At 55.0% G+C, this 24,314-nt stretch overlaps 1 protein-coding gene across 6 annotated transcripts in view; it reads right to left on the reverse strand.

Moving 5' to 3' along the window:
- PLD2 (phospholipase D2) overlaps window positions 1-24,314 on the reverse strand; it is an 86,658-nt gene that overhangs the window by 7,605 nt on the left and 54,739 nt on the right. For all 6 annotated transcript variants that reach the window (XM_073547094.1, XM_073547095.1, XM_073547097.1 and 3 more), the window contains 9 exons: window positions 22,138-22,287; window positions 21,958-22,041; window positions 14,070-14,148; window positions 6,019-6,129; window positions 5,771-5,947; window positions 5,118-5,241; window positions 4,728-4,846; window positions 4,533-4,646; window positions 793-897 (listed from right to left, as the gene is read on the reverse strand). In XM_073547094.1, the coding sequence (XP_073403195.1) occupies window positions 793-897; window positions 4,533-4,646; window positions 4,728-4,846; window positions 5,118-5,241; window positions 5,771-5,947; window positions 6,019-6,129; window positions 14,070-14,148; window positions 21,958-22,041; window positions 22,138-22,287 (1,063 nt within the window). The remainder of the gene's footprint in view (window positions 1-792; window positions 898-4,532; window positions 4,647-4,727; window positions 4,847-5,117; window positions 5,242-5,770; window positions 5,948-6,018; window positions 6,130-14,069; window positions 14,149-21,957; window positions 22,042-22,137; window positions 22,288-24,314) is intronic.

Raw genomic sequence — 24,314 nt, forward strand, 5'->3', positions numbered from 1 at the left:
CACGCCGAGGCAACAGAGACACCGAGCAGACAGGGACACCAAGGCAACAGAGACACCGAGCAGACAAGGACTCGGAGGCGACAGAGACACCGAGGACTACACCAGGCTACAATCAGTGCCGCAATCACCACTGACAGATGAGGACACTACGACTTCTTATCTTCTACACAATAACATTTTTGTGTTAATTTTCAAAATATGTGTAAGTAGTTGAATAGTAGTCGAATTACATCACAGGGTGAGATGGACAATGTTGGATCAGACAATGGCTTACAAAGGTGGCCTTACCACCGGAGAGAGGAACAAGGGTCGGTACAGAAATTTTAGAAGGACAAAATCAAAACACAAGTCACAAAAGGGTAAAAATTTATTTATCTTTTTTTAAAAAACTCAAATGGAGTTAAATCATATGATTCTGTCAGTTGCCACCAGGTGGCACTAATGTCAGAGGTTTATACAACTCCCATTTCTCATAACAGTAGTGAGCGCCCCCTGGTGGGGGTGTCAGTGTAATCACAACCTCAGCTTTGAAGTCACATGCAAATTATCATGGAAATACATTGTGGGTGTGTCCCTACACAGATTACATTAATACACCCCTAAAGCACTTTGGGATGTGGGTTTAAACCTTGATTTTTCCTTTCAGGCACATCGGATTATTAAATAACGGGTAGTATTATCATTACTGCACTACCAGGACCTATACCACCACTAGTGTCACTAGTAACACGTCCTCGGGGTGTCAGTGCACGGATCATACATGTCACATTCTGGTATACGGCCTGGACTCACCTCAATATACACATAGTGCTCCGCCTGGGATATACAGTGCAGGTAAGCATTGAGGATGGAGCACTCATTACAGCCGGCCGACCAGCGATCAACTGAGCGCAGCACCTGGAAGAGAGCGGCCGAGGCACAGGACACGTCATGACAGGCAGAACACCTCACACTACATCCAGGGCTCCAGCAGTGGCACAAGACACCGCACACTACATCCAGAGCTCCAGGCTGGGGCACAGGACATCGCACACTACATCCAGAGCTCCAGGCCGGGGCACAGGACATCGCACACTACATCCAGAGCTCCGGCCAGGGCACAGGACACCACAAACTACATCCAGAGCGCTGGCCGGTGTGAAGCACACCACACACTACATCAAGAGCTCTGGCCGGGCACAGTACACCTCACACTACATCCAGAGCTCCAGCAGTGGCACAGGACATCGCACACTACATCCAGAGCTCCGGCCGGGGCACAGGACACCTCACACTACATCCAGAGCTCCAGGCCGGGGCACAGGACATCGCACACTACATCCAGAGCTCCAGGCCGGGGCACAGGACATCGCACACTACATCCAGAGCTCCGGCCAGGGCACAGGACACCACAAACTACATCCAGAGCGCTGGCCGGTGTGAAGGACATCGCACACTACATCCAGAACTCCAGCAGTGGCAAAGGACATCGCACACTACATCCAGAGCTCCAGCAGTGGCACAGGACATCGCACACTACATCCAGAGCTCCAGGCCGGGGCACAGGACACCACAAACTACATCCAGAACTCCAGCAGTGCCACAGGACATCGCACACTACGTCCAGAGCTCCAGGCCGGGGCACAGGACACCTCACACTACATCCAGAGCTCCAGCAGTGCCACAGGACATCGCACACTACGTCCAGAGCTCCAGCAGTGGCACAGGACATCGCACACTACATCCAGAGCTCCAGCAGTGGCACAGGACATCGCACACTACGTCCAGAGCTCCAGGCCGGGGCACAGGACACCTCACACTACATCCAGAACTCCAGCAGTGCCACAGGACATCGCACACTACGTCCAGAGCTCCAGCAGTGGCACAGGACATCGCACACTACATCCAGAGCTCCAGTAGTGGCACAGGACATCGCACACTACGTCCAGAGCTCCAGGCCGGGGCACAGGACACCTCACACTACATCCAGAGCTCCAGCAGTGCCACAGGACATCGCACACTACGTCCAGAGCTCCGGTCGGGGAACAGGACACCGCACACTACATCCAGAGCTCCGGCCGGGCACAGGACACTGCACACTAGGTCCAGAGCTCCGGCCGGGGTACAGGACACCGCACACTACGTCCAGAGCTCCGGCCGGGGTACAGGACACCGCACACTACGTCCAGAGCTCCAGCAGTGCCACAGGACATCGCACACTACGTCCAGAGCTCCAGGCCGGGGCACAGGACACCTCACACTACATCCAGAGCTCCAGCAGTGCCACAGGACATCGCACACTACGTCCAGAGCTCCGGTCGGGGCACAGGACACCGCACACTACATCCAGAGCTCCGGCCGGGCACAGGACACCGCACACTAGGTCCAGAGCTCCGGCCGGGGTACAGGACACCGCACACTAGGTCCAGAGCTCCGGCCGGGGTACAGGACACCGCACACTACGTCCAGAACTCCGGCCGGGGCACAGGACACCGCACACTACATCCAGAACTCCGGCTGGGCACAGGACACCGCACACTATGTCCAGAGCTCTGGCCGGGGCACAGGACACCGCACACTACGTCCAGAGCTCCGGCCGGGCACAGGACACCGCACACTAGGTCCAGAGCTCCGGCCGGGCCACAGGACACCGCACACTACATCCAGAACTCCGACCGGGGCACAGGACACCGCACACTACATCCAGAGCTCCGGCTGGGCACAGGACACCACACACTACATCCAGAGCTCCAGCAGTGCCACAGGACATCGCACACTACGTCCAGAGCTCCGGCCAGGGCACAGGACACCGCACACTACATCCAGAGCTCCAGGCCGGGGCACAGGACACCTCACACTACATCCAGAGCTCCAGCAGTGCCACAGGACATCGCACACTACGTCCAGAGCTCCGGCCGGGGAACAGGACACCGCACACTACATCCAGAGCTCCAGCAGTGGCACAGGACATCGCACACTACGTCCAGAGCTCCAGGCCGGGGCACAGGACACCTCACACTACATCCAGAGCTCCAGCAGTGCCACAGGACATCGCACACTACGTCCAGAGCTCCGGTCGGGGCACAGGACACCGCACACTACGTCCAGAGCTCCGGCTGGGGTACAGAACACCGCACACTATGTCCAGAGCTCTGGCCGGGGCACAGGACACCGCACACTACATCCAGAGCTCCAGCCGGGCACAGGACACCGCACACTAGGTCCAGAGCTCCGGCCGGGCCACAGGACACCGCACACTACATCCAGAACTCTGGCCGGGGCACAGGACACCGCACACTACATCCAGAGCTCCGGCCAGGGCACAGGACACCACACACTACATCCAGAGCTCCGGCCAGGGCACAGGACACCGCACACTACATCCAGAGCTCCGGCCAGGGCACAGGACACCACACACTACATCCAGAGCTCCGGCTGGGCACAGGACACCACACACTACATCCAGAGCTCCAGCAGTGCCACAGGACATCGCACACTACGTCCAGAGCTCCGGCCAGGGCACAGGACACCGCACACTACATCCAGAGCTCCAGGCCGGGGCACAGGACACCTCACACTACATCCAGAGCTCCAGCAGTGCCACAGGACATCGCACACTACGTCCAGAGCTCCGGCCGGGGAACAGGACACCGCACACTACATCCAGAGCTCCAGCAGTGGCACAGGACATCGCACACTACGTCCAGAGCTCCAGGCCGGGGCACAGGACACCTCACACTACATCCAGAGCTCCAGCAGTGCCACAGGACATCGCACACTACGTCCAGAGCTCCGGTCGGGGCACAGGACACCGCACACTACGTCCAGAGCTCCGGCCGGGGTACAGAACACCGCACACTATGTCCAGAGCTCTGGCCGGGGCACAGGACACCGCACACTACATCCAGAGCTCCAGCCGGGCACAGGACACCGCACACTAGGTCCAGAGCTCCGGCCGGGCCACAGGACACCGCACACTACATCCAGAACTCTGGCCGGGGCACAGGACACCGCACACTACATCCAGAGCTCCGGCCAGGGCACAGGACACCACACACTACATCCAGAGCTCCGGCCAGGGCACAGGACACCGCACACTACATCCAGAGCTCCGGCCAGGGCACAGGACACCACACACTACATCCAGAGCTCCGGCCAGGGCACAGGACACCGCACACTACATCCAGAGCTCCGGCTGGGCACAGGACACCACACACTACATCCAGAGCTCCGGCCAGGGCACAGGACACCGCACACTACATCCAGAGCTCCGGCCAGGGCACAGGACACCGCACACTACATCCAGAGCTCCGGCTGGGCACAGGACACCACACACTACATCCAGAACTCCCTGCTATTTCTCAACCGACGCAGCGCCCAACCTACACAATGTGGTACTATATGTTGTACGTGTGCAGAGTGGCTAGAGCACAGTGAGAAGGTATCACTATAGCTGTGCCCCTTCCCTCTCCCAGTTACTAGTTTCTCCTCCTATAGTATGTGATTCCCCATCATTGCAGGCACACCCTTCCGCCCCACGCTCAGTACCACACCTGCACGTTGGCGCTGTGACACCCCGGGACTGAGTAATGGTATCTCTCCGCAGTGCACTGAGACTTAGGAAGCAAATATGGAAACTCCGGTCCTTTATATTTGCTTTTCATCGTCTACAACACAAAATAAAGGGTTAATGAGAATCATTGACAGCGAGGGTTAATAACACTGTGTGCGTCCTTTGTCAGCATCACCTTGTTAAAGTTCCACCGCTGGATAAAATGTCGGGAGACGTCTCTGGCGGCTTTACCATGAATCACAGCACCCACATCTCTCCACGGCATCCGTGGGTTTTTCATCCGATCGATGAAATCTGGAATTATAGGTAGGAGGTGCTATCAATCTCCGCCCCCTCGGGGTGCTACAGATGGGAGGAGCTACAAGTCTCCTCCCCCTTCGGGGTGATACAGATAGGAGGAGCTATGAGACTCTTCCCCTTGCAGGGAGATTCAGAAGAAGCCGTGAGTCTCCTCCCCCTGCAGGGTGATACAGATAGATGGAGCAGAGTATCTGCCCCTGCAGGGTGATACAGATAGGAGGAGTAATACGTTGGCTCCTCCTCTTTGTCACACTTCGTCTCATACCTTCGAATGGCTTGTCCAGTTGCACCCAGTCTTTGAGGATGAGGTTACTATAGTCTTTGCCCATCCAGGTCTGACACATCATGGCGTCTTCCTCTGTAGAGTGGTCGGTGGCTGTGGCTCCATTCTGGTGAGAGACAGCGGGAGGCCACCCTTAAAGGAGCAAAGAGACAACCAACAAAGGGACAGACAGCGAAAGAGAAGAGGTCAGAGACAGGAGAAGATATAGGAGGGTTACATGTTGCTCACAGGATTAGTAATGGTGGTTACATGTAGGGAGGATCAGTAGGGCGCGCTAAATTAGGTGGATGGAGTAACAGATGAGTTTACAGAAGACAGGAGCAGTTATTAGAAGTAGTAATGGTGGTTACATGGAGGGAGGATCATAAGGGGGCGCTATATTAGGTGAGTGGAGTAATAGGTGAGTGTACAGAAGAAGATGGGACAAATTATTAGGCATAGTAATGGTGGTTACATGTAGAATGGATCAGAAGGGGGCGCTATATTAGGCGAGTGGAGTAATAGGTGGTTATTAGGAGTACTAAGGGGGATCAAGGTGGAAAGAGTAACAGGAGTAATAGAGTAACACTATGGCAGAAGAAAAGCACCGGACTGTGGTCAGTAAGGGTGACGGGTCGCCCAGGGTTAGTGGGTACCTGATGCTGCCTCTCTCTTGGTCCCGCGTCCGTTAGTCGGTAAGTATGATCATCCCATCGCCCGTAGGCTAAGTCCAAGCCACCCAAAAACACTACAGACTGGTCGACGGCCACCATCTTCTCGTGGTGAGCCCAGAGGAAGACAATGGATGACACGTGATCCGGGTGACGCATGACCTGGAAGACGGGGAGAACTGAGGTTATCTCAATACCTGCCAGAGCCGTGCCATGGGAATGGGGTTCCTCACCTTGATATTGGGGTGCAGCAGCATCAGTGCTCTCTTGCTGTATCCACTGTTGATCCCTAGCGCCAGCTCCATCTCCTTAAATAGAATGACACACACTCGCACCCCGGCCTCCTGCAAGGAAGACACCAAAGTCAGAGGTGCCATCAAGACTCAATGCATATCACAGGTTTACTGCGACAGAGAGGAGCCAGAAGACTCCAGCGTCTGATTTCTCCTACTCCTGCAAGGATTAGAAGCACTTCACCTTCGTATTAAACGGTGCAGGTTTCTTTTGGCAGTGCAGGGGTTAATCTGCTCAGGTTAGAGCTCCTGGAGGCTTTCCTGCATTAAGTCTCTCAGCTGTGCACTGTTAGCCACTCCCATCTCCTATATAATCTGAGCCCTGGCTAGCATTGTCAGAGCAAGATTATGCTGTATGGCTGGAGGTTGTTGGTGGTTGTTATAGGAGAAGGTGTTTGGTGAATTAATCCGTGACTGTTATGTTTTGAGTGTGATAATTCCTTTTTTTCCCCTCCTACTTTGGTTTAAAACATCGGTGGGCAATTAATTTTCCTGAGCCGAACCAAAAGGCTGAACCCAAGTACAGCCCCTTCTGTATATCGTATGAGCCCCCCACAGCCCCTTATATACTGTAGAGGCCCCACACAGCCTCCCCTACATGCAGCATGAGCCCCACAAAGCCTCCCTATATACACTGCATGAGCCCCACACAGCATCCCCCATATGTAATTTGAGTCCCACACCTTCCTCCCCCATATGTGGCATGAGACCCCACACAGCCTCCCTATACGCAGCATGAGCCCCAGAGCCTCCCCATATGCAGCATGAGCCCCACATGCGGCATGAAACCCTCCCTATATACACTGCATGAACCCCACACAGCCTCCCTATACGCAGCATGAGCCCCAGAGCCTCCCCATATGCAGCATGAGCCCCACATGCGGCATGAACCCCACACCTTGCTCCCCCATATGCGGCATGAGCCCCACACAGCCGCCCTATATACACTGCATGAGCCACACACAGCCTCCCTATATACAGCATGAACCCCACAGCCTCCCTATATATACTGCATGAGCCCCACACAGCCTCCGTATATACAGCATGAACCCCACACAGCCTCCCTATATACAGCATGAACCCCACACAGCCTCCCTATATACAGCATGAACCCCACACAGCCTCCCTATATACAGCATGAACCCCACACAGCCTCCCTATATACAGCATGAGCCCCACACAGCCTCCCTATATACAGCATGAGCCCCACACAGCCTCCCTATATACAGCATGAGCCCCACACAGCCTCCCTATATACAGCATGAGCCCCACACAGCCTCCCTATATACTGCATGAGCCCCACACAGCCTCCCTATATACTGCATGAGCCCCACACAGCCTCCCTATATACAGCATGAGCCCCACACAGCCTCCGTATATACAGCATGACCCCACACAGCCTCCCTATATACAGCATGAACCCCACACAGCCTCCCTATATACAGCATGAGCCCCACAGCCTCCCTATATACAGCATGAACCCCACACAGCCTCCCTATATACTGCATGAGCCCCACACAGCCTCCCTATATACTGCATGAGCCCCACACAGCCTCCCTATATACAGCATGAGCCCCACACAGCCTCCCTATATACAGCATGACCCCAACACAGCCTCCCTATATACAGCATGACCCCACACAGCCTCCCTATATACAGCATGAACCCCACACAGCCTCCCTATATACAGCATGAACCCCACAGCCTCCCTATATACAGCATGAGCCCCACACAGCCTCCCTATATACAGCATGAACCCCACACAGCCTCCCTAAATACAGCATGAGCCCCACACAGCCTCCCTATATACTGCATGAGCCCCACACAGCCTCCCTATATACAGCATGAGCCCCACACAGCCTCCCTATATACAGCATGACCCCAACACAGCCTCCCTATATACAGCATGACCCCACACAGCCTCCCTATATACAGCATGAACCCCACACAGCCTCCCTATATACAGCATGAGCCCCACACAGCCTCCCTATATACAGCATGAGCCCCACACAGCCTCCCTATATACAGCATGAGCCCCACACAGCCTCCCTATATACAGCATGAGCCCCACACAGCCTCCCTATATACAGCATGAGCCCCACAGCCTCCCTATATACAGCATGAACCCCACACAGCCTCCCTATATACAGCATGAGCCCCACACAGCCTCCCTATATACAGCATGAACCCCACACAGCCTCCCTATATACTGCATGAGCCCCACACAGCCTCCCTATATACAGCATGAACCCCACAGCCTCCCTATATATACTGCATGAGCCCCACACAGCCTCTGTATATGCAGTACGAGCCCCACACAGCCTCCCTATATACAGCATGAACCCCACACAGCCTCCCCATATACTGCATGAGGCCCCCATAGCCTCCCCAAGTGCAGCATGACGCCCCCAGACTCCCCATGTGCAGCATGCCACCCTCATAGCCTCCCCTTGTGCAGTATGACACCCTCCATAGCCAGTTCCATGTGCACCATATCACCCCCAAAGCAAGCACCATGTGCAGCTTGTCACCCCCATAACCAGCACCATGTGAAGCTCGTCACCCCCATGATCCAGACTGGGTTTTGAGTCCCATTTTCCCTTTTCCCCGGTTTGGTTATGTCAGGGGTTAACCTTGCTCAGCCTCAGTCTGTGCTCAGGTTTGCTATTTATTGCCACTGCTTCCTGCAGGTGATGTCAGTTATAGTTTTGCCTAGTGCTGCTGTAGCTGCTCTGATTTGTCCTCCTGCGCTTGCTACCTGAACCCGTGTCTCTGTTTTCACCCCATTCCTGTTTTGACTCAGTGTTCCCCTTTAGAGTATTGACCTCCCGATTCTGACTTGGCTTGTATCCTGACCTGTCTTATCTTATCCGCTCCTGACCTTCTCGGCTTGCCTCTAACCCAGAGTTTGTTTATTCCGCTTTGTACTGCGCTACAGTGTGTTGCTTGACTCGGCCTGTCTGACTACTCTGCTGCCACCTGTGGTAACCGGGCTGCTGCATTACAAGCCTGCTCTGTTAGGTGCAGTTCTGCGTTTATTCTGCCATCTAGTGGAGCCTGCACCTATCTGCATAGCAGCAGCCTGACAGTCACCCCCATATGCAGCACCATGTGAACCATGTCACCTCCATAGCCAGCACCATGTGCAGCATGTCGCCCCCATAGCCTCCCCATGTGCAGTATGTCACCTCCATAGCCTCCCCATGTGCAGCATGTCACCCCCATATGCATTTGTGCAATTTATATCCTGGCTGCTGCATTCACACACATCCACTGCCCTGGCATTAACTCTCTACACTCCATCCATATCGGCCCCTCGCTCCTTTCCTCTCCTATGTATAGCACTCACGCTCTTTTCACATTGTTAAATTGCACAGATCCAGTCAGTCCCACCATTCAACATAAGAGACGCTCTCACAAATCACTTAACCATCTGCTCACTCTTTCTATCCTCCTTCTCCTAGTCGCAGGAGACATTGCTCCCAACCCTGGTCCCCCATGTTATAGAAAGTCAAACCCCCCCAACTGCTACACTTAGAAACCCCTCTAATCTTATTAATATTCCCTGCATGCCATCTGTCTCTCTTAATTGTGCCCTTAGGAATTCTCGCTCAGTGTGTAACAAACTCTCCTCATTCATGACTTCTTCCTTTCTAATTCTCTTAACCTCCTGGCTCTTACTGAAACCTGGATCCAGCAGTCAGACACTACCGCTGCTGCTGCTGTTTCATACGGGGGACTACACTTCTCTCATACCCCAAGATCAGACAATAGAGCTGGTGGAGGCGTTGGTCTGCTCCTATCACCAAAATGTACCTTTCAGGTTATCCCTCAACTACCCTCACTTGTCTTCCCTTCTTTTGAGGTCCATGCCGTCAGACTCTACACCCCCTTCTCCATGCGAGTGGCGGTGGTGTATCGTCCTCCTGGCCCTTCTCATCAGTTCCTGGATCATTTTGCCACTTGGCTTCCACATTTTCTCTCCTGTGACATCCCTACCCTCATCATGGGAGATTTCAACATCCCCATTGCTCTTCCCCTCTCCCCATCTGCTACTCACCTTTTATCTCTAACCTCCTCGTTTGGCCTTTCGCAGCTTACTAATTCTCCAACGCATGAAGACGGGAACTCCCTCGACTTGGTCTTCTCTCGGCTTTGTGCAGTGGATGATTTTGCAAACTCCCCTCTCCCGCTCTCTGACCACAACCTTCTTTCATTCTCTATCAAGAACTGCCAGGCTGCTCAGGTCACCCCCACTGTCCATACTTATAGAAACATACAGGCCATTAACACCCAGAAACTTATGAAGAACTTGCAGTCTTCATTGGCCCCTATCTCCTCCCTCTCCTGTCCTGATTCTGCATTGAAGCATTACAATGAAACACTTCAAAGTGCCCTGGATGAATTTGCATCCGCTATAAATACAACACCAAAACACAGACGGCGACAACCTTGGCACACCCTGCAAACACGTTTCCTGCAGCGGTGCTCCAAGTGCGCCGAACGTCTGTGGAGAAAATCCAATCTACACGAAGATTTCATCCATTATAAGTTCATGCTTAGAACATACAACACTGCCCTTCACCTCTCTAAACAAACCTATTTCAACACCCTCATCACCTCACTGTCCAATAACCCGAAACATCTCTTTGACACTTTTCATTCTCTACTCAACCCAAGAGTACAGGCCCCAACCCCGGAGCTCCGAGCTGACGATCTGACCAATTACTTCAAAGAAAAAATTGACCAGATCCGACAGGAAATTATCTCCCAATCACCTCATACCATGCACTGTCCTCCCTTCCCCACTGCATCGAGCTCACTCTCTGATTTTGAACCAGTCACAGAAGAAGGAAGCAGGCTCCTTGCATCTTCTCGCCCAACCACTTGCACCAGAGACCCATTTCCGTCACATCTCCTCCAGTCCCTTTCCCCTGCTGTCACCACTCGCCTAACTAAAATATTTAACCTCTCTCTCTCTTCTGGTAGCTTTCCCTCCTCATTTAAGCATGCCATCATACATCCACTACTTAAAAAACCATCCCTCGACCAAAACTGTGCCGCTAACTATAGACCTGTCTCTAATCTTCCCTTCATCTCTAAACTCCTGGAACGCCTGGTCCACTCCCGTCTTATCCGCTATCTCTTTGATAACGCTCTCCTCGACCCTCCAATCCGGTTTCCGCTCTTTACACTCTACTGAAACTGCCCTCACTAAAGTCTCTAATGATCTGCTAACAGCTAAATCAAATGGTCATTACTCCATGCTAATTCTCTTGGATCTCTCTGCAGCATTCGACACTGTGGATCATCAGCTCCTCCTCACTATGCTCCGTTCCATTGGCCTCAAGGACACCGTTCTCTCCTGGTTCTCCTCCTATCTCTCTGACCGCTCCTTTACTGTATCTTTTGCCGGTTCCTCCTCCTCTCACCTTCCCCTTACTGTTGGGGTTCCTCAAGGATCAGTCCTAGGCCCCCTCCTCCTCTCCTTGTACACTGCCCCTATTGGTCAAACAATCAGTAGATTTAGTCTCCAGTACCATCTCTATGCTGATGACACCCAATTATACGCTTCTTCTCCTGACATCACGCCAGCCTTTCTAGAAAACACCGGCGATTGTCTAAACGCTGTGTCTAACATCATGTCCTCACTATATCTGAAACTGAACCTGTCAAAGACTGAGCTCCTTGTGTTTCCTCCCTCTACTAATGTATAGGTACCCGACATTGCCATTTCCGTGTGTGGTTCCACTATTACAACCCAGCAACATGCCCGCTGTCTTGGGGTCATACTTGATTCCGAGCTTTCCTTTGCCCCTCACATCCGATCACTGGCTCGCTCTTGTTATCTGCACCTCAAAAACATTTCTAGAATTCGACCTTTTCTTACTTTTGACTCTGCAAAAACTCTTACTGTTTCTCTTATTCATTCTCGTCTCGACTATTGTAACTCTCTTCTAATCGGTCTCCCTCTTACCAAACTCTCCCCTCTCCAATCTGTCTTGAATGCTGCAGCCAGGATCATATTCTTCGCCAATCGTTACACCGATGCCTCTACCTTGTGCCAGTCCTTGCACTGGCTACCCATCCACTCCAGAATCCATTACAAACTTATTACCCTCACCCACAAAGCTCTCCACGGCTCAGCACCACCCTACATCTCCTCCCTCGTTTCAGTATACCACCCTACCCGCGCCCTCCGTTCTGCTGATGACCTAAGTTTAGCATCCTCAATAATCAGAACCTCCCACTCCCGTCTGCAAGACTTTACACAAGCTGCGCCAATTCTTTGGAATGCACTACCCAGGTCAAGACGATTAGTCCCCAATCCCTACAATTTTAAGCGTTCCCTGAAAACGCATTTATTCAGACTGGCCTACCGCCTCAACAACATTAACCTAATCTATCCCTGGGTGGCACAGTCAAAAGTTTTACCATAACCAGGTTCCCCGCATCATGTTCCCACATGCTTTATACATCCATTAGCCCTCTGTGTCCGTACTGTTACACACTTAACATTATGACTGGTCCATACAATCAGGGCAACTGTTACCACCCACCTCTCATGTCTACCTCTTTCCTCATAGACTGTAAGCTTGCGAGCAGGGCCCTCACTCCTCTTGGTATTTGTTATAATCTATGTGATTATTGTTATGCTGTAATGTCTATTGTCTGTACAAATCCCTCCGAAATGTAAAGTGCTGCGGAATATGTCGGCGCTATAGAAATAAAATTTATTAATTTATTATTATTATGCATTTATATAGCGCCATTTATTCCATGGCGCTTTACATGTGAAAAGGGGAAATATAGACAAGTATAATAAGCTTGTGTAAGACAAGGGACACACAAGTACATAAGGAGAGGGGACCCTGCCCGCGAGGGCTCACAGTCTATAGGGATGGGTAAGGATACAGTACGAGAGAGGGTAGAGCAGTTTGTGCGGTGGTTCAGTAGACCGAGGATCATTGCAGGCTGCAGCACCATGTGCAGCATGTCACCCTGATAGCCAGCACCATGTGCAGCATGTCACCCCCATATGCAGCACCATGTGAAGCATGTCACTTCCATAGCCAGCACCATGTGCAGCATGTCACCCCCATATGCAGCACCATGTGAAGCATGTCACTTCCATAGCCAGCACCATGTGCAGCATGTCACCTCCATATGCAGCACCATACACTTTAAAAATAAAAAAAAGACACCAAATACTCACCTCGGTCCTGTTCCCCAGCGCTCTGCTTCTCTCCGCGCCTCCGATGCGCCGACTCTCCGCAGTACACAGCTGACGCGATGAAATGACGTCATCGCGTCAGCCATTTCACATGCTGATTGGTGGAGGAAGTGGCCGGAGGCTTCTCCTCCACCAGAGAAGTAAGCGCACATGGAGACACATAGCAGGCGGGCACGGTGCGGCCAGGGGACCTCTGGTTTCCAGGCCCACGGCTGTCTCGGTCCGCGGGCGGATGTGTCCCGTGGGCCGTTTATGTGAGTATATTTGTGTGATTGGTGTTTTCCTTTATCCCTCTTTGTATTACCTCGTTAGTCTGGTTGGAGTATTACGGTACACTACTACTCCACTCTTTCCTCGATGGGGGAAGGGCACAGACAGAGCGGATTCAGGAGCTAAGGCAAGGTACGTGACCAAGGCGTCTTCACAATCAGAAGTAACCGCGAGAACAGGGCAAGTTAGGGCGCCCCTAGCTTTAGGGACAGGGAAGGAGCCACTGGTCCTGGGACACCCGACAACAGAGTCGTGACAATGCACCTGACCCTGGAGGTGCATATAGCGTCATCTACCCAACCATGGAGTCTCAAACTGAGGCAGCCACCCAAAGAAGTGATTGGCAACATATTGGTCTCTTGTGATGCGTTATCCATAAGTTATCCATGAGTGGCCACCATCCATGATCGCCCCCCAGGGTTTGGACCTTACAGCTATCAATGACCATGAATACCGCACCATTATGATTGGGGCCTGAGGTACTGACCGCCTTACGCTTCAGGATAATGTCCAGTCTGTAGAGGTCATCTAGCGCCGGCCGCTTCAGATGGACTTCAGGGCTGAGCCTAGAAAGGGGAGAAATAAGGAAAACACAATATAGCAGTTGTGCGACCGGGGAAGAAATGGCAAAGCCACATATGTGGACAGCATGTGCCTAGCACACTATACCAGGTAGGCACGATTGATGTGCCTGAGATCTACAATGGACCCTGCCTAGGATCTAGCAAGCCCCCGGCCAGAGATCTACTGTGCCCATTAACTGGGATCTAGAAAGTGCATGGCATGGGATGGGATCAAGAGTGTCCATTGCCATGGATACATAATGTGCCCCCGACTAAAATCAAAACTGAAACTTCATGGGATCTAAAAAGCCTTTTACCTGGGGTCTACAGCAGACTCCACACCCCCTACCTGGGGTCTACAGCAGACTCCACACCCCCTACCTGGGGTCTACAGCAGACTCCACACCCCCTACCTGGGGTCTACAGCAGACTCCACACCCACTTCCCTGGGGTCTACAGCAGACTCCACACCCACTTCCCTGGGGTCTACAGCAGACTCCACACCCACTTCCCTGGGGTCTACAGCAGACTCCACACCCACTTCCCTGGGGTCTACAGCAGACTCCACACCCACTTCCCTGGGGTCTACAGCAGACTCCACACCCACTTCCCTGGGGTCTACAGCAGACTCCACACCCACTTCCCTGGGGTCTACAGCAGACTCCACACCCACTTCCCTGGGGTCTACAGCAGACTCCACACCCACTTCCCTGGGGTCTACAGCAGACTCCACACCCACTTCCCTGGGGTCTACAGCAGACTCCACACCCACTTCCCTGGGGTCTACAGCAGACTCCACACCCACTTCCCTGGGGTCTACAGCAGACTCCACACCCACTTCCCTGGGGTCTACAGCAGACTCCACACCCACTTCCCTGGGGTCTACAGCAGACTCCACACCCACTTCCCTGGGGTCTACAGCAGACTCCACACCCACTTCCCTGGGGTCTACAGCAGACTCCACACCCACTTCCCTGGGGTCTACAGCAGACTCCACACCCACTTCCCTGGGGTCTACAGCAGACTCCACACCCACTTCCCTGGGGTCTACAGCAGACTCCACACCCACTTCCCTGGGGTCTACAGCAGACTCCACACCCACTTCCCTGGGGTCTACAGCAGACTCCACACCCACTTCCCTGGGGTCTACAGCAGACTCCACACCCACTTCCCTGGGGTCTACAGCAGACTCCACACCCACTTCCCTGGGGTCTACAGCAGACTCCACACCCACTTCCCTGGGGTCTACAGCAGACTCCACACCCACTTCCCTGGGGTCTACAGCAGACTCCACACCCACTTCCCTGGGGTCTACAGCAGACTCCACACCCACTTCCCTGGGGTCTACAGCAGACTCCACACCCACTTCCCTGGGGTCTACAGCAGACTCCACACCCACTTCCCTGGGGTCTACAGCAGACTCCACACCCACTTCCCTGGGGTCTACAGCAGACTCCACACCCACTTCCCTGGGGTCTACAGCAGACTCCACACCCACTTCCCTGGGGTCTACAGCAGACTCCACACCCACTTCCCTGGGGTCTACAGCAGACTCCACACCCACTTCCCTGGGGTCTACAGCAGACTCCACACCCACTTCCCTGGGGTCTACAGCAGACTCCACACCCACTTCCCTGGGGTCTACAGCAGACTCCACACCCACTTCCCTGGGGTCTACAGCAGACTCCACACCCACTTCCCTGGGGTCTACAGCAGACTCCACACCCACTTCCCTGGGGTCTACAGCAGACTCCACACCCACTTCCCTGGGGTCTACAGCAGACTCCACACCCACTTCCCTGGGGTCTACAGCAGACTCCACACCCACTTCCCTGGGGTCTACAGCAGACTCCACACCCACTTCCCTGGGGTCTACAGCAGACTCCACACCCACTTCCCTGGGGTCTACAGCAGACTCCACACCCACTTCCCTGGGGTCTACAGCAGACTCCACACCCACTTCCCTGGGGTCTACAGCAGACTCCACACCCACTTCCCTGTGGTCTACAGCAGACTCCACACCCACTTCCCTGGGGTCTACAGCAGACTCCACACCCACTTCCCTGGGGTCTACAGCAGACTCCACACCCACTTCCCTGGGGTCTACAGCAGACTCCACACCCACTTCCCTGGGGTCTACAGCAGACTCCACACCCACTTCCCTGGGGTCTACAGCAGACTCCACACCCACTTCCCTGGGGTCTACAGCAGACTCCACACCCACTTCCCTGGGGTCTACAGCAGACTCCACACCCACTTCCCTGGGGTCTACAGCAGACTCCACACCCACTTCCCTGGGGTCTACAGCAGACTCCACACCCACTTCCCTGGGGTCTACAGCAGACTCCACACCCACTTCCCTGGGGTCTACAGCAGACTCCACACCCACTTCCCTGGGGTCTACAGCAGACTCCACACCCACTTCCCTGGGGTCTACAGCAGACTCCACACCCACTTCCCTGGGGTCTACAGCAGACTCCACACCCACTTCCCTGGGGTCTACAGCAGACTCCACACCCACTTCCCTGGGGTCTACAGCAGACTCCACACCCACTTCCCTGGGGTCTACAGCAGACTCCACACCCACTTCCCTGGGGTCTACAGCAGACTCCACACCCACTTCCCTGGGGTCTACAGCAGACTCCACACCCACTTCCCTGGGGTCTACAGCAGACTCCACACCCACTTCCCTGGGGTCTACAGCAGACTCCACACCCACTTCCCTGGGGTCTACAGCAGACTCCACACCCACTTCCCTGGGGTCTACAGCAGACTCCACACCCACTTCCCTGGGGTCTACAGCAGACTCCACACCCACTTCCCTGGGGTCTACAGCAGACTCCACACCCACTTCCCTGGGGTCTACAGCAGACTCCACACCCACTTCCCTGGGGTCTACAGCAGACTCCACACCCACTTCCCTGGGGTCTACAGCAGACTCCACACCCACTTCCCTGGGGTCTACAGCAGACTCCACACCCACTTCCCTGGGGTCTACAGCAGACTCCACACCCACTTCCCTGGGGTCTACAGCAGACTCCACACCCACTTCCCTGGGGTCTACAGCAGACTCCACACCCACTTCCCTGGGGTCTACAGCAGACTCCACACCCACTTCCCTGGGGTCTACAGCAGACTCCACACCCACTTCCCTGGGGTCTACAGCAGACTCCACACCCACTTCCCTGGGGTCTACAGCAGACTCCACACCCACTTCCCTGGGGTCTACAGCAGACTCCACACCCACTTCCCTGGGGTCTACAGCAGACTCCACACCCACTTCCCTGGGGTCTACAGCAGACTCCACACCCACTTCCCTGGGGTCTACAGCAGACTCCACACCCACTTCCCTGGGGTCTACAGCAGACTCCACACCCACTTCCCTGGGGTCTACAGCAGACTCCACACCCACTTCCCTGGGGTCTACAGCAGACTCCACACCCACTTCCCTGGGGTCTACAGCAGACTCCACACCCACTTCCCTGGGGTCTACAGCAGACTCCACACCCACTTCCCTGGGGTCTACAGCAGACTCCACACCCACTTCCCTGGGGTCTACAGCAGACTCCACACCCTCTTCCCTGGGGTCTACAGCAGACTCCACGCCCCCTACCCGGGGGTCTAGAACAGACTCCACACCCCCTACCTGGGGTCTAGAGCAGACATCACACCCCCTACCTGTGGTATAGAACAGACCTCATGCCCCCTACCTGGGGTTTAGAGCAGACCTCACGCCGCCCCCCCTGCCTGGGGTCTAGAGTAAACCCCACGCCCCCTACCTGGGGTCTACGGCAGACTCCACACCCCCTACCTGGGGTCTACGGCAGACTCCACACCCACTTCCCTGGGGTCTACAGCAGACTCCACACCCACTTCCCTGGGGTCTACAGCAGACTCCACACCCACTTCCCTGGGGTCTACAGCAGACTCCACACCCACTTCCCTGGGGTCTACAGCAGACTCCACACCCACTTCCCTGGGGTCTACAGCAGACTCCACACCCACTTCCCTGGGGTCTACAGCAGACTCCACACCCACTTCCCTGGGGTCTACAGCAGACTCCACACCCACTTCCCTGGGGTCTACAGCAGACTCCACACCCACTTCCCTGGGGTCTACAGCAGACTCCACACCCACTTCCCTGGGGTCTACAGCAGACTCCACACCCACTTCCCTGGGGTCTACAGCAGACTCCACACCCACTTCCCTGGGGTCTACAGCAGACTCCACACCCACTTCCCTGGGGTCTACAGCAGACTCCACACCCACTTCCCTGGGGTCTACAGCAGACTCCACACCCACTTCCCTGGGGTCTACAGCAGACTCCACACCCACTTCCCTGGGGTCTACAGCAGACTCCACACCCACTTCCCTGGGGTCTACAGCAGACTCCACACCCACTTCCCTGGGGTCTACAGCAGACTCCACACCCACTTCCCTGGGGTCTACAGCAGACTCCACACCCACTTCCCTGGGGTCTACAGCAGACTCCACACCCACTTCCCTGGGGTCTACAGCAGACTCCACACCCACTTCCCTGGGGTCTACAGCAGACTCCACACCCACTTCCCTGGGGTCTACAGCAGACTCCACACCCACTTCCCTGGGGTCTACAGCAGACTCCACACCCACTTCCCTGGGGTCTACAGCAGACTCCACACCCACTTCCCTGGGGTCTACAGCAGACTCCACACCCACTTCCCTGGGGTCTACAGCAGACTCCACACCCACTTCCCTGGGGTCTACAGCAGACTCCACACCCACTTCCCTGGGGTCTACAGCAGACTCCACACCCACTTCCCTGGGGTCTACAGCAGACTCCACACCCACTTCCCTGGGGTCTACAGCAGACTCCACACCCACTTCCCTGGGGTCTACAGCAGACTCCACACCCACTTCCCTGGGGTCTACAGCAGACTCCACACCCACTTCCCTGGGGTCTACAGCAGACTCCACACCCACTTCCCTGGGGTCTACAGCAGACTCCACACCCACTTCCCTGGGGTCTACAGCAGACTCCACACCCACTTCCCTGGGGTCTACAGCAGACTCCACACCCACTTCCCTGGGGTCTACAGCAGACTCCACACCCACTTCCCTGGGGTCTACAGCAGACTCCACACCCACTTCCCTGGGGTCTACAGCAGACTCCACACCCACTTCCCTGGGGTCTACAGCAGACTCCACACCCACTTCCCTGGGGTCTACAGCAGACTCCACACCCACTTCCCTGGGGTCTACAGCAGACTCCACACCCACTTCCCTGGGGTCTACAGCAGACTCCACACCCACTTCCCTGGGGTCTACAGCAGACTCCACACCCACTTCCCTGGGGTCTACAGCAGACTCCACACCCACTTCCCTGGGGTCTACAGCAGACTCCACACCCACTTCCCTGGGGTCTACAGCAGACTCCACACCCACTTCCCTGGGGTCTACAGCAGACTCCACACCCACTTCCCTGGGGTCTACAGCAGACTCCACACCCACTTCCCTGGGGTCTACAGCAGACTCCACACCCTCTTCCCTGGGGTCTACAGCAGACTCCACGCCCCCTACCTGGGGGTCTAGAACAGACTCCACACCCCCTACCTGGGGTCTAGAGCAGACATCACACCCCCTACCTGTGGTATAGAACAGACCTCATGCCCCCTACCTGGGGTTTAGAGCAGACCTCACGCCGCCCCCCCTGCCTGGGGTCTAGAGTAAACCCCACGCCCCCTACCTGGGGTCTACGGCAGACTCCACACCCCCTACCTGGGGTCTACAGCAGACTCCACACCCACTTCCCTGGGGTCAAGAGCAGACTCCACACCCACTTCCCTGGGGTCAAGAGCAGACTCCACACCCACTTCCCTGGGGTCAAGAGCAGACTCCACACCCACTTCCCTGGGGTCAAGAGCAGACTCCACACCCACTTCCCTGGGGTCAAGAGCAGACTCCACGCCCCCTACCTGGGGTCTACAGCAGACTCCACACCCACTTCCCTGGGGTCTACAGCAGACTCCACACCCACTTCCCTGGGGTCTACAGCAGACTCCACACCCACTTCCCTGGGGTCTACAGCAGACTCCACACCCACTTCCCTGGGGTCTACAGCAGACTCCACACCCACTTCCCTGGGGTCTACAGCAGACTCCACACCCACTTCCCTGGGGTCTACAGCAGACTCCACACCCACTTCCCTGGGGTCTACAGCAGACTCCACACCCACTTCCCTGGGGTCTACAGCAGACTCCACACCCACTTCCCTGGGGTCTACAGCAGACTCCACACCCTCTTCCCTGGGGTCTACAGCAGACTCCACTCCCCCTACCTGGGGGTCTAGAACAGACTCCACACCCCCTACCTGGGGTCTAGAGCAGACATCACACCCCCTACCTGTGGTATAGAACAGACCTCATGCCCCCTACCTGGGGTTTAGAGCAGACCTCACGCCGCCCCCCCTGCCTGGGGTCTAGAGTAAACCCCACGCCCCCTACCTGGGGTCTACGGCAGACTCCACACCCCCTACCTGGGGTCTACAGCAGACTCCACACCCACTTCCCTGGGGTCAAGAGCAGACTCCACACCCACTTCCCTGGGGTCAAGAGCAGACTCCACACCCACTTCCCTGGGGTCAAGAGCAGACTCCACACCCACTTCCCTGGGGTCAAGAGCAGACTCCACACCCACTTCCCTGGGGTCAAGAGCAGACTCCACACCCACTTCCCTGGGGTCAAGAGCAGACTCCACACCCACTTCCCTGGGGTCAAGAGCAGACTCCACGCCCCCTACCTGGGGGTCTAGAACAGACTCCACGCCCCCTACCTGGGGTCTACAGCAGACTCCACACCCCCTACCTGGGGTCTACAGCAGACTCCACACCCCCTACCTGGGGTCTACAGCAGACTCCACACCCCCTACCTGGGGTCTACAGCAGACTCCACACCCCCTACCTGTGGTCTACAGCAGATTCCACACCCCCTACCTGGGGTCTACAGCAGACTCCACACCCCCTACCTGGGGTCTACAGCAGACTCCACACCCCCTACCTGGGGTCTACAGCAGACTCCACACCCCCTACCTGGGGTCTACAGCAGACTCCACACCCCCTACCTGGGGTCTACAGCAGACTCCACACCCCCTACCTGGGGTCTACAGCAGACTCCACACCCCCTACCTGGGGTCTACAGCAGACTCCACACCCACTTCCCTGGGGTCAAGAGCAGACTCCACGCCCCCTACCTGGGGGTCTAGAACAGACTCCACACCCCTTACCTGTGGTCTACAGCAGACTCCACACCCCCTACCTGTGGTCTACAGCAGACTCCACATCCCCTACCTGTGGTCTACAGCAGACTCCACACCCCCTACCTGGGGTCTACAGCAGACTCCACACCCCCTACCTGGGGTCTACAGCAGACTCCACACCCACTTCCCTGGGGTCAAGGGCAGACTCCATGCCCCCTACCTGGGGGTCTAGAACAGACTCCACACCCCCTACCTGGGGTCTACAGCAGACTCCACACCCACTTCCCTGGGGTCTACTACAGAAATGGCTACTAATGACTCAGAGCCCAAACTGGCCACCATGTAATGAGGATCAACCTCCCCTAGTCCAGTCCTACCTATGCACAGAGATGCATCTACCTGCTCTAAAATATGGTGACGTTCTAGAATGTTCTACTGTGGAAATTCAGAACTTGTCATTATCCACCCAGACCTAGGTGTCATTGCAAAGATTGAGTGGTGAACCCCAATGGTCATATAGTCGCCCATCATACATGTCCAATAGAAAACACACAAAACTGACCCCAAATCCCTTCTTACCACCAGTCAGTGATGAAGATTTCTTCTCGAGCCTGCATTAGAGCATCAGCAACCGCAGCAAAATAACCAGCGCCATTAACAAACCTGGAGGGCAGAGCCCAAGAATGAAGAAAGATTGGGTGAAAATCGTCCATAACCACACAGAAGGAGGAGAGCAGAAGACCAGAGGCCAATACTCACCACTTCACTTGGGTTTTCTGCCTGATCGGAGTGTGAGCATCAAACCGATGGAGACTCAGGAAATCTTTACCCTGTTCCTCCGCAATCTGCGTGATCTGCTGCTTCCACCAGCGAGCCTGACGATACCCCCCAAACTTCAGGATCAGCGTCCTACCATGTGCATGAAAGGGTCAGCAGAAGGTGAGATAACAAAGTGGCCACTAGATAGTAATAGTCACTGGTGTCACATACATGTACACGGTTAATCATGTTTATTAACACTACAACAAATGAATCACCCTCACGTCCCCTCCAGACTCCCCACTCCACGTCGTCCTCTTTCCTCCCCTCCAGACTCACCCCTCACATAATCATCCCCCCACTGTCGACCCCCTTCCTCCCCTTCAGATTTACCCCCAGTAGTGCTCATTCTTCCCCCACGTCAACCTCCTCCTTTCCTTCAAGACGCCCTCCACCCCACCAGTCGTCCTCCTTCTTACCCTCCAGAATCACGTCCCACGGTGTCGTCATTCCTCCCCTCACATCATCCTCTTTCTTACCTGCCAGATTTACCTAACCGTCATCCTCATTCTTCCCCTCCCCCCACATTGCAATGGAGGAAGTAGGGCAGACTCTCCAAAGTAGACCTCCTTCCTCCCCTTCAGCCTTACTCTCCAGTAGTCCTCATTCATTCCCTTCCCCCCATGTAATCCTCCTTCTTCCCTTCCAGAATACAATTACTTTGTCCTCCTTCATCCCCCTCAGACTCCCTCCTCCAGCAAACATCCACCTCCTTCCTCCCCTCCAGACTCCACCCCCACCTTGCCTTACTTCCACCCTCCAGACTAAGACCCCAATGTCCTCATTCCTCCCCTCCCCCACTTCATCTTACTTCTTCTATTCCAGACTTACCCCACCGTCATCCTCATTCCTCCCCTTCAGACAGCCTCCAGTTGTACTCATTCCTTCCCTCTCCCCACATCATCCTTCTTTCCTTCCAGACTCCTTCCTCCCCTCCAAGCTCCACCCCCCCTCCACATGGTCATCCTCCTTCCTCCCCTCCAGACTGCCTTCTCGTCGCCGTCCTCCTTCCTCCCCTCCAGATTCTTTACCATAGTCCTCCTTCCTCCATTCCAGATTCTCCATCATTGTCCTCTTACTTCCCCTTCAATTTCCCCCACAGTGTCGTCCTCCTTCCTCCCTTCCAGACTCTCCCCCAGCGTCGTCCTCCTTCCTCCCTTCCAGACTCTCCCCCAGCGTCGTCCTCCTTCCTCCCTTCCAGACTCTCCCCCAGCGTCGTCCTCCTTCCTCCCTTCCAGACTGCCCCCCCAGCGTCGTCCTCCTTCCTCCCTTCCAGACTCCCCACCCCCACCCCAGCGTCGTCCTCTTTCCTCCCTTCTAGACTAAACTCCCTGATTGTTGTCCTTCTTGCTCCCAAGGGCCCCCCATCCTCCATCCTGCCCTCCAGAATCCCCACCATATAGTCGTCCTCCTCCCTCCCCTACAGACTCCTCCACATCTTTTTCCACCTTCCTCCCTTCCAGACACCCCCACAACACCGTCATCCTTCCTTTCTAGTCTCCCCCCCACATCCTCCTCCAGACTCCCCACACACTCATCCTCCCTCTCCAGACTCCCCGCATCCTCCTCCTCCCTCTCCACTTTACCCTAGAAGCAGCAAGTCTTCATAAACATATCTCTATATAAAGTATAAGATAAGAGTGATCACTTTTCCTCTTACAGTGGGAAGTGCAGCTCCGGAGAACAAACTGCTGCCCAACATATTGCTAATGTGATAATGAAATGCCCCTACAATGCCAACATCAAGTGAGGAGCACAAGACCGACATGAGAACATGGAGAATCAACAGCCGCCGGCGATCATCTGCTCCCTGTACGAGCAGAACATTCAATACGTGGATTCTTTTGATAGAGATATCAGGAAAGTGGGGCATTAACTATTTATAGGCGCCTTATAGAGAAGTCACAGCCGGGACGAGGGCGCCGATACATACAAGGAATGGACGAGGCCACGTTACTCAGATTAGGACGGTCACTGGATTATTCAGTAGCTCTGCTTCCCGTCAGTGACAGGTATAGACAGGACACTTGCTCTGACCTTGTCACACAGCTGAGGTTTTGCTACAATGTAGAAGTCTATATGAACTTCAGTAAACATAGCAGAAAATAACAAATGTC

The sequence above is a fragment of the Dendrobates tinctorius genome, unplaced genomic scaffold (genome assembly GCF_039654945.1).
Source record: "Dendrobates tinctorius isolate UK_male_01 unplaced genomic scaffold, ASM3965494v1 ptg000151l, whole genome shotgun sequence".
Lineage (NCBI taxonomy): Eukaryota > Metazoa > Chordata > Amphibia > Anura > Dendrobatidae > Dendrobates > Dendrobates tinctorius.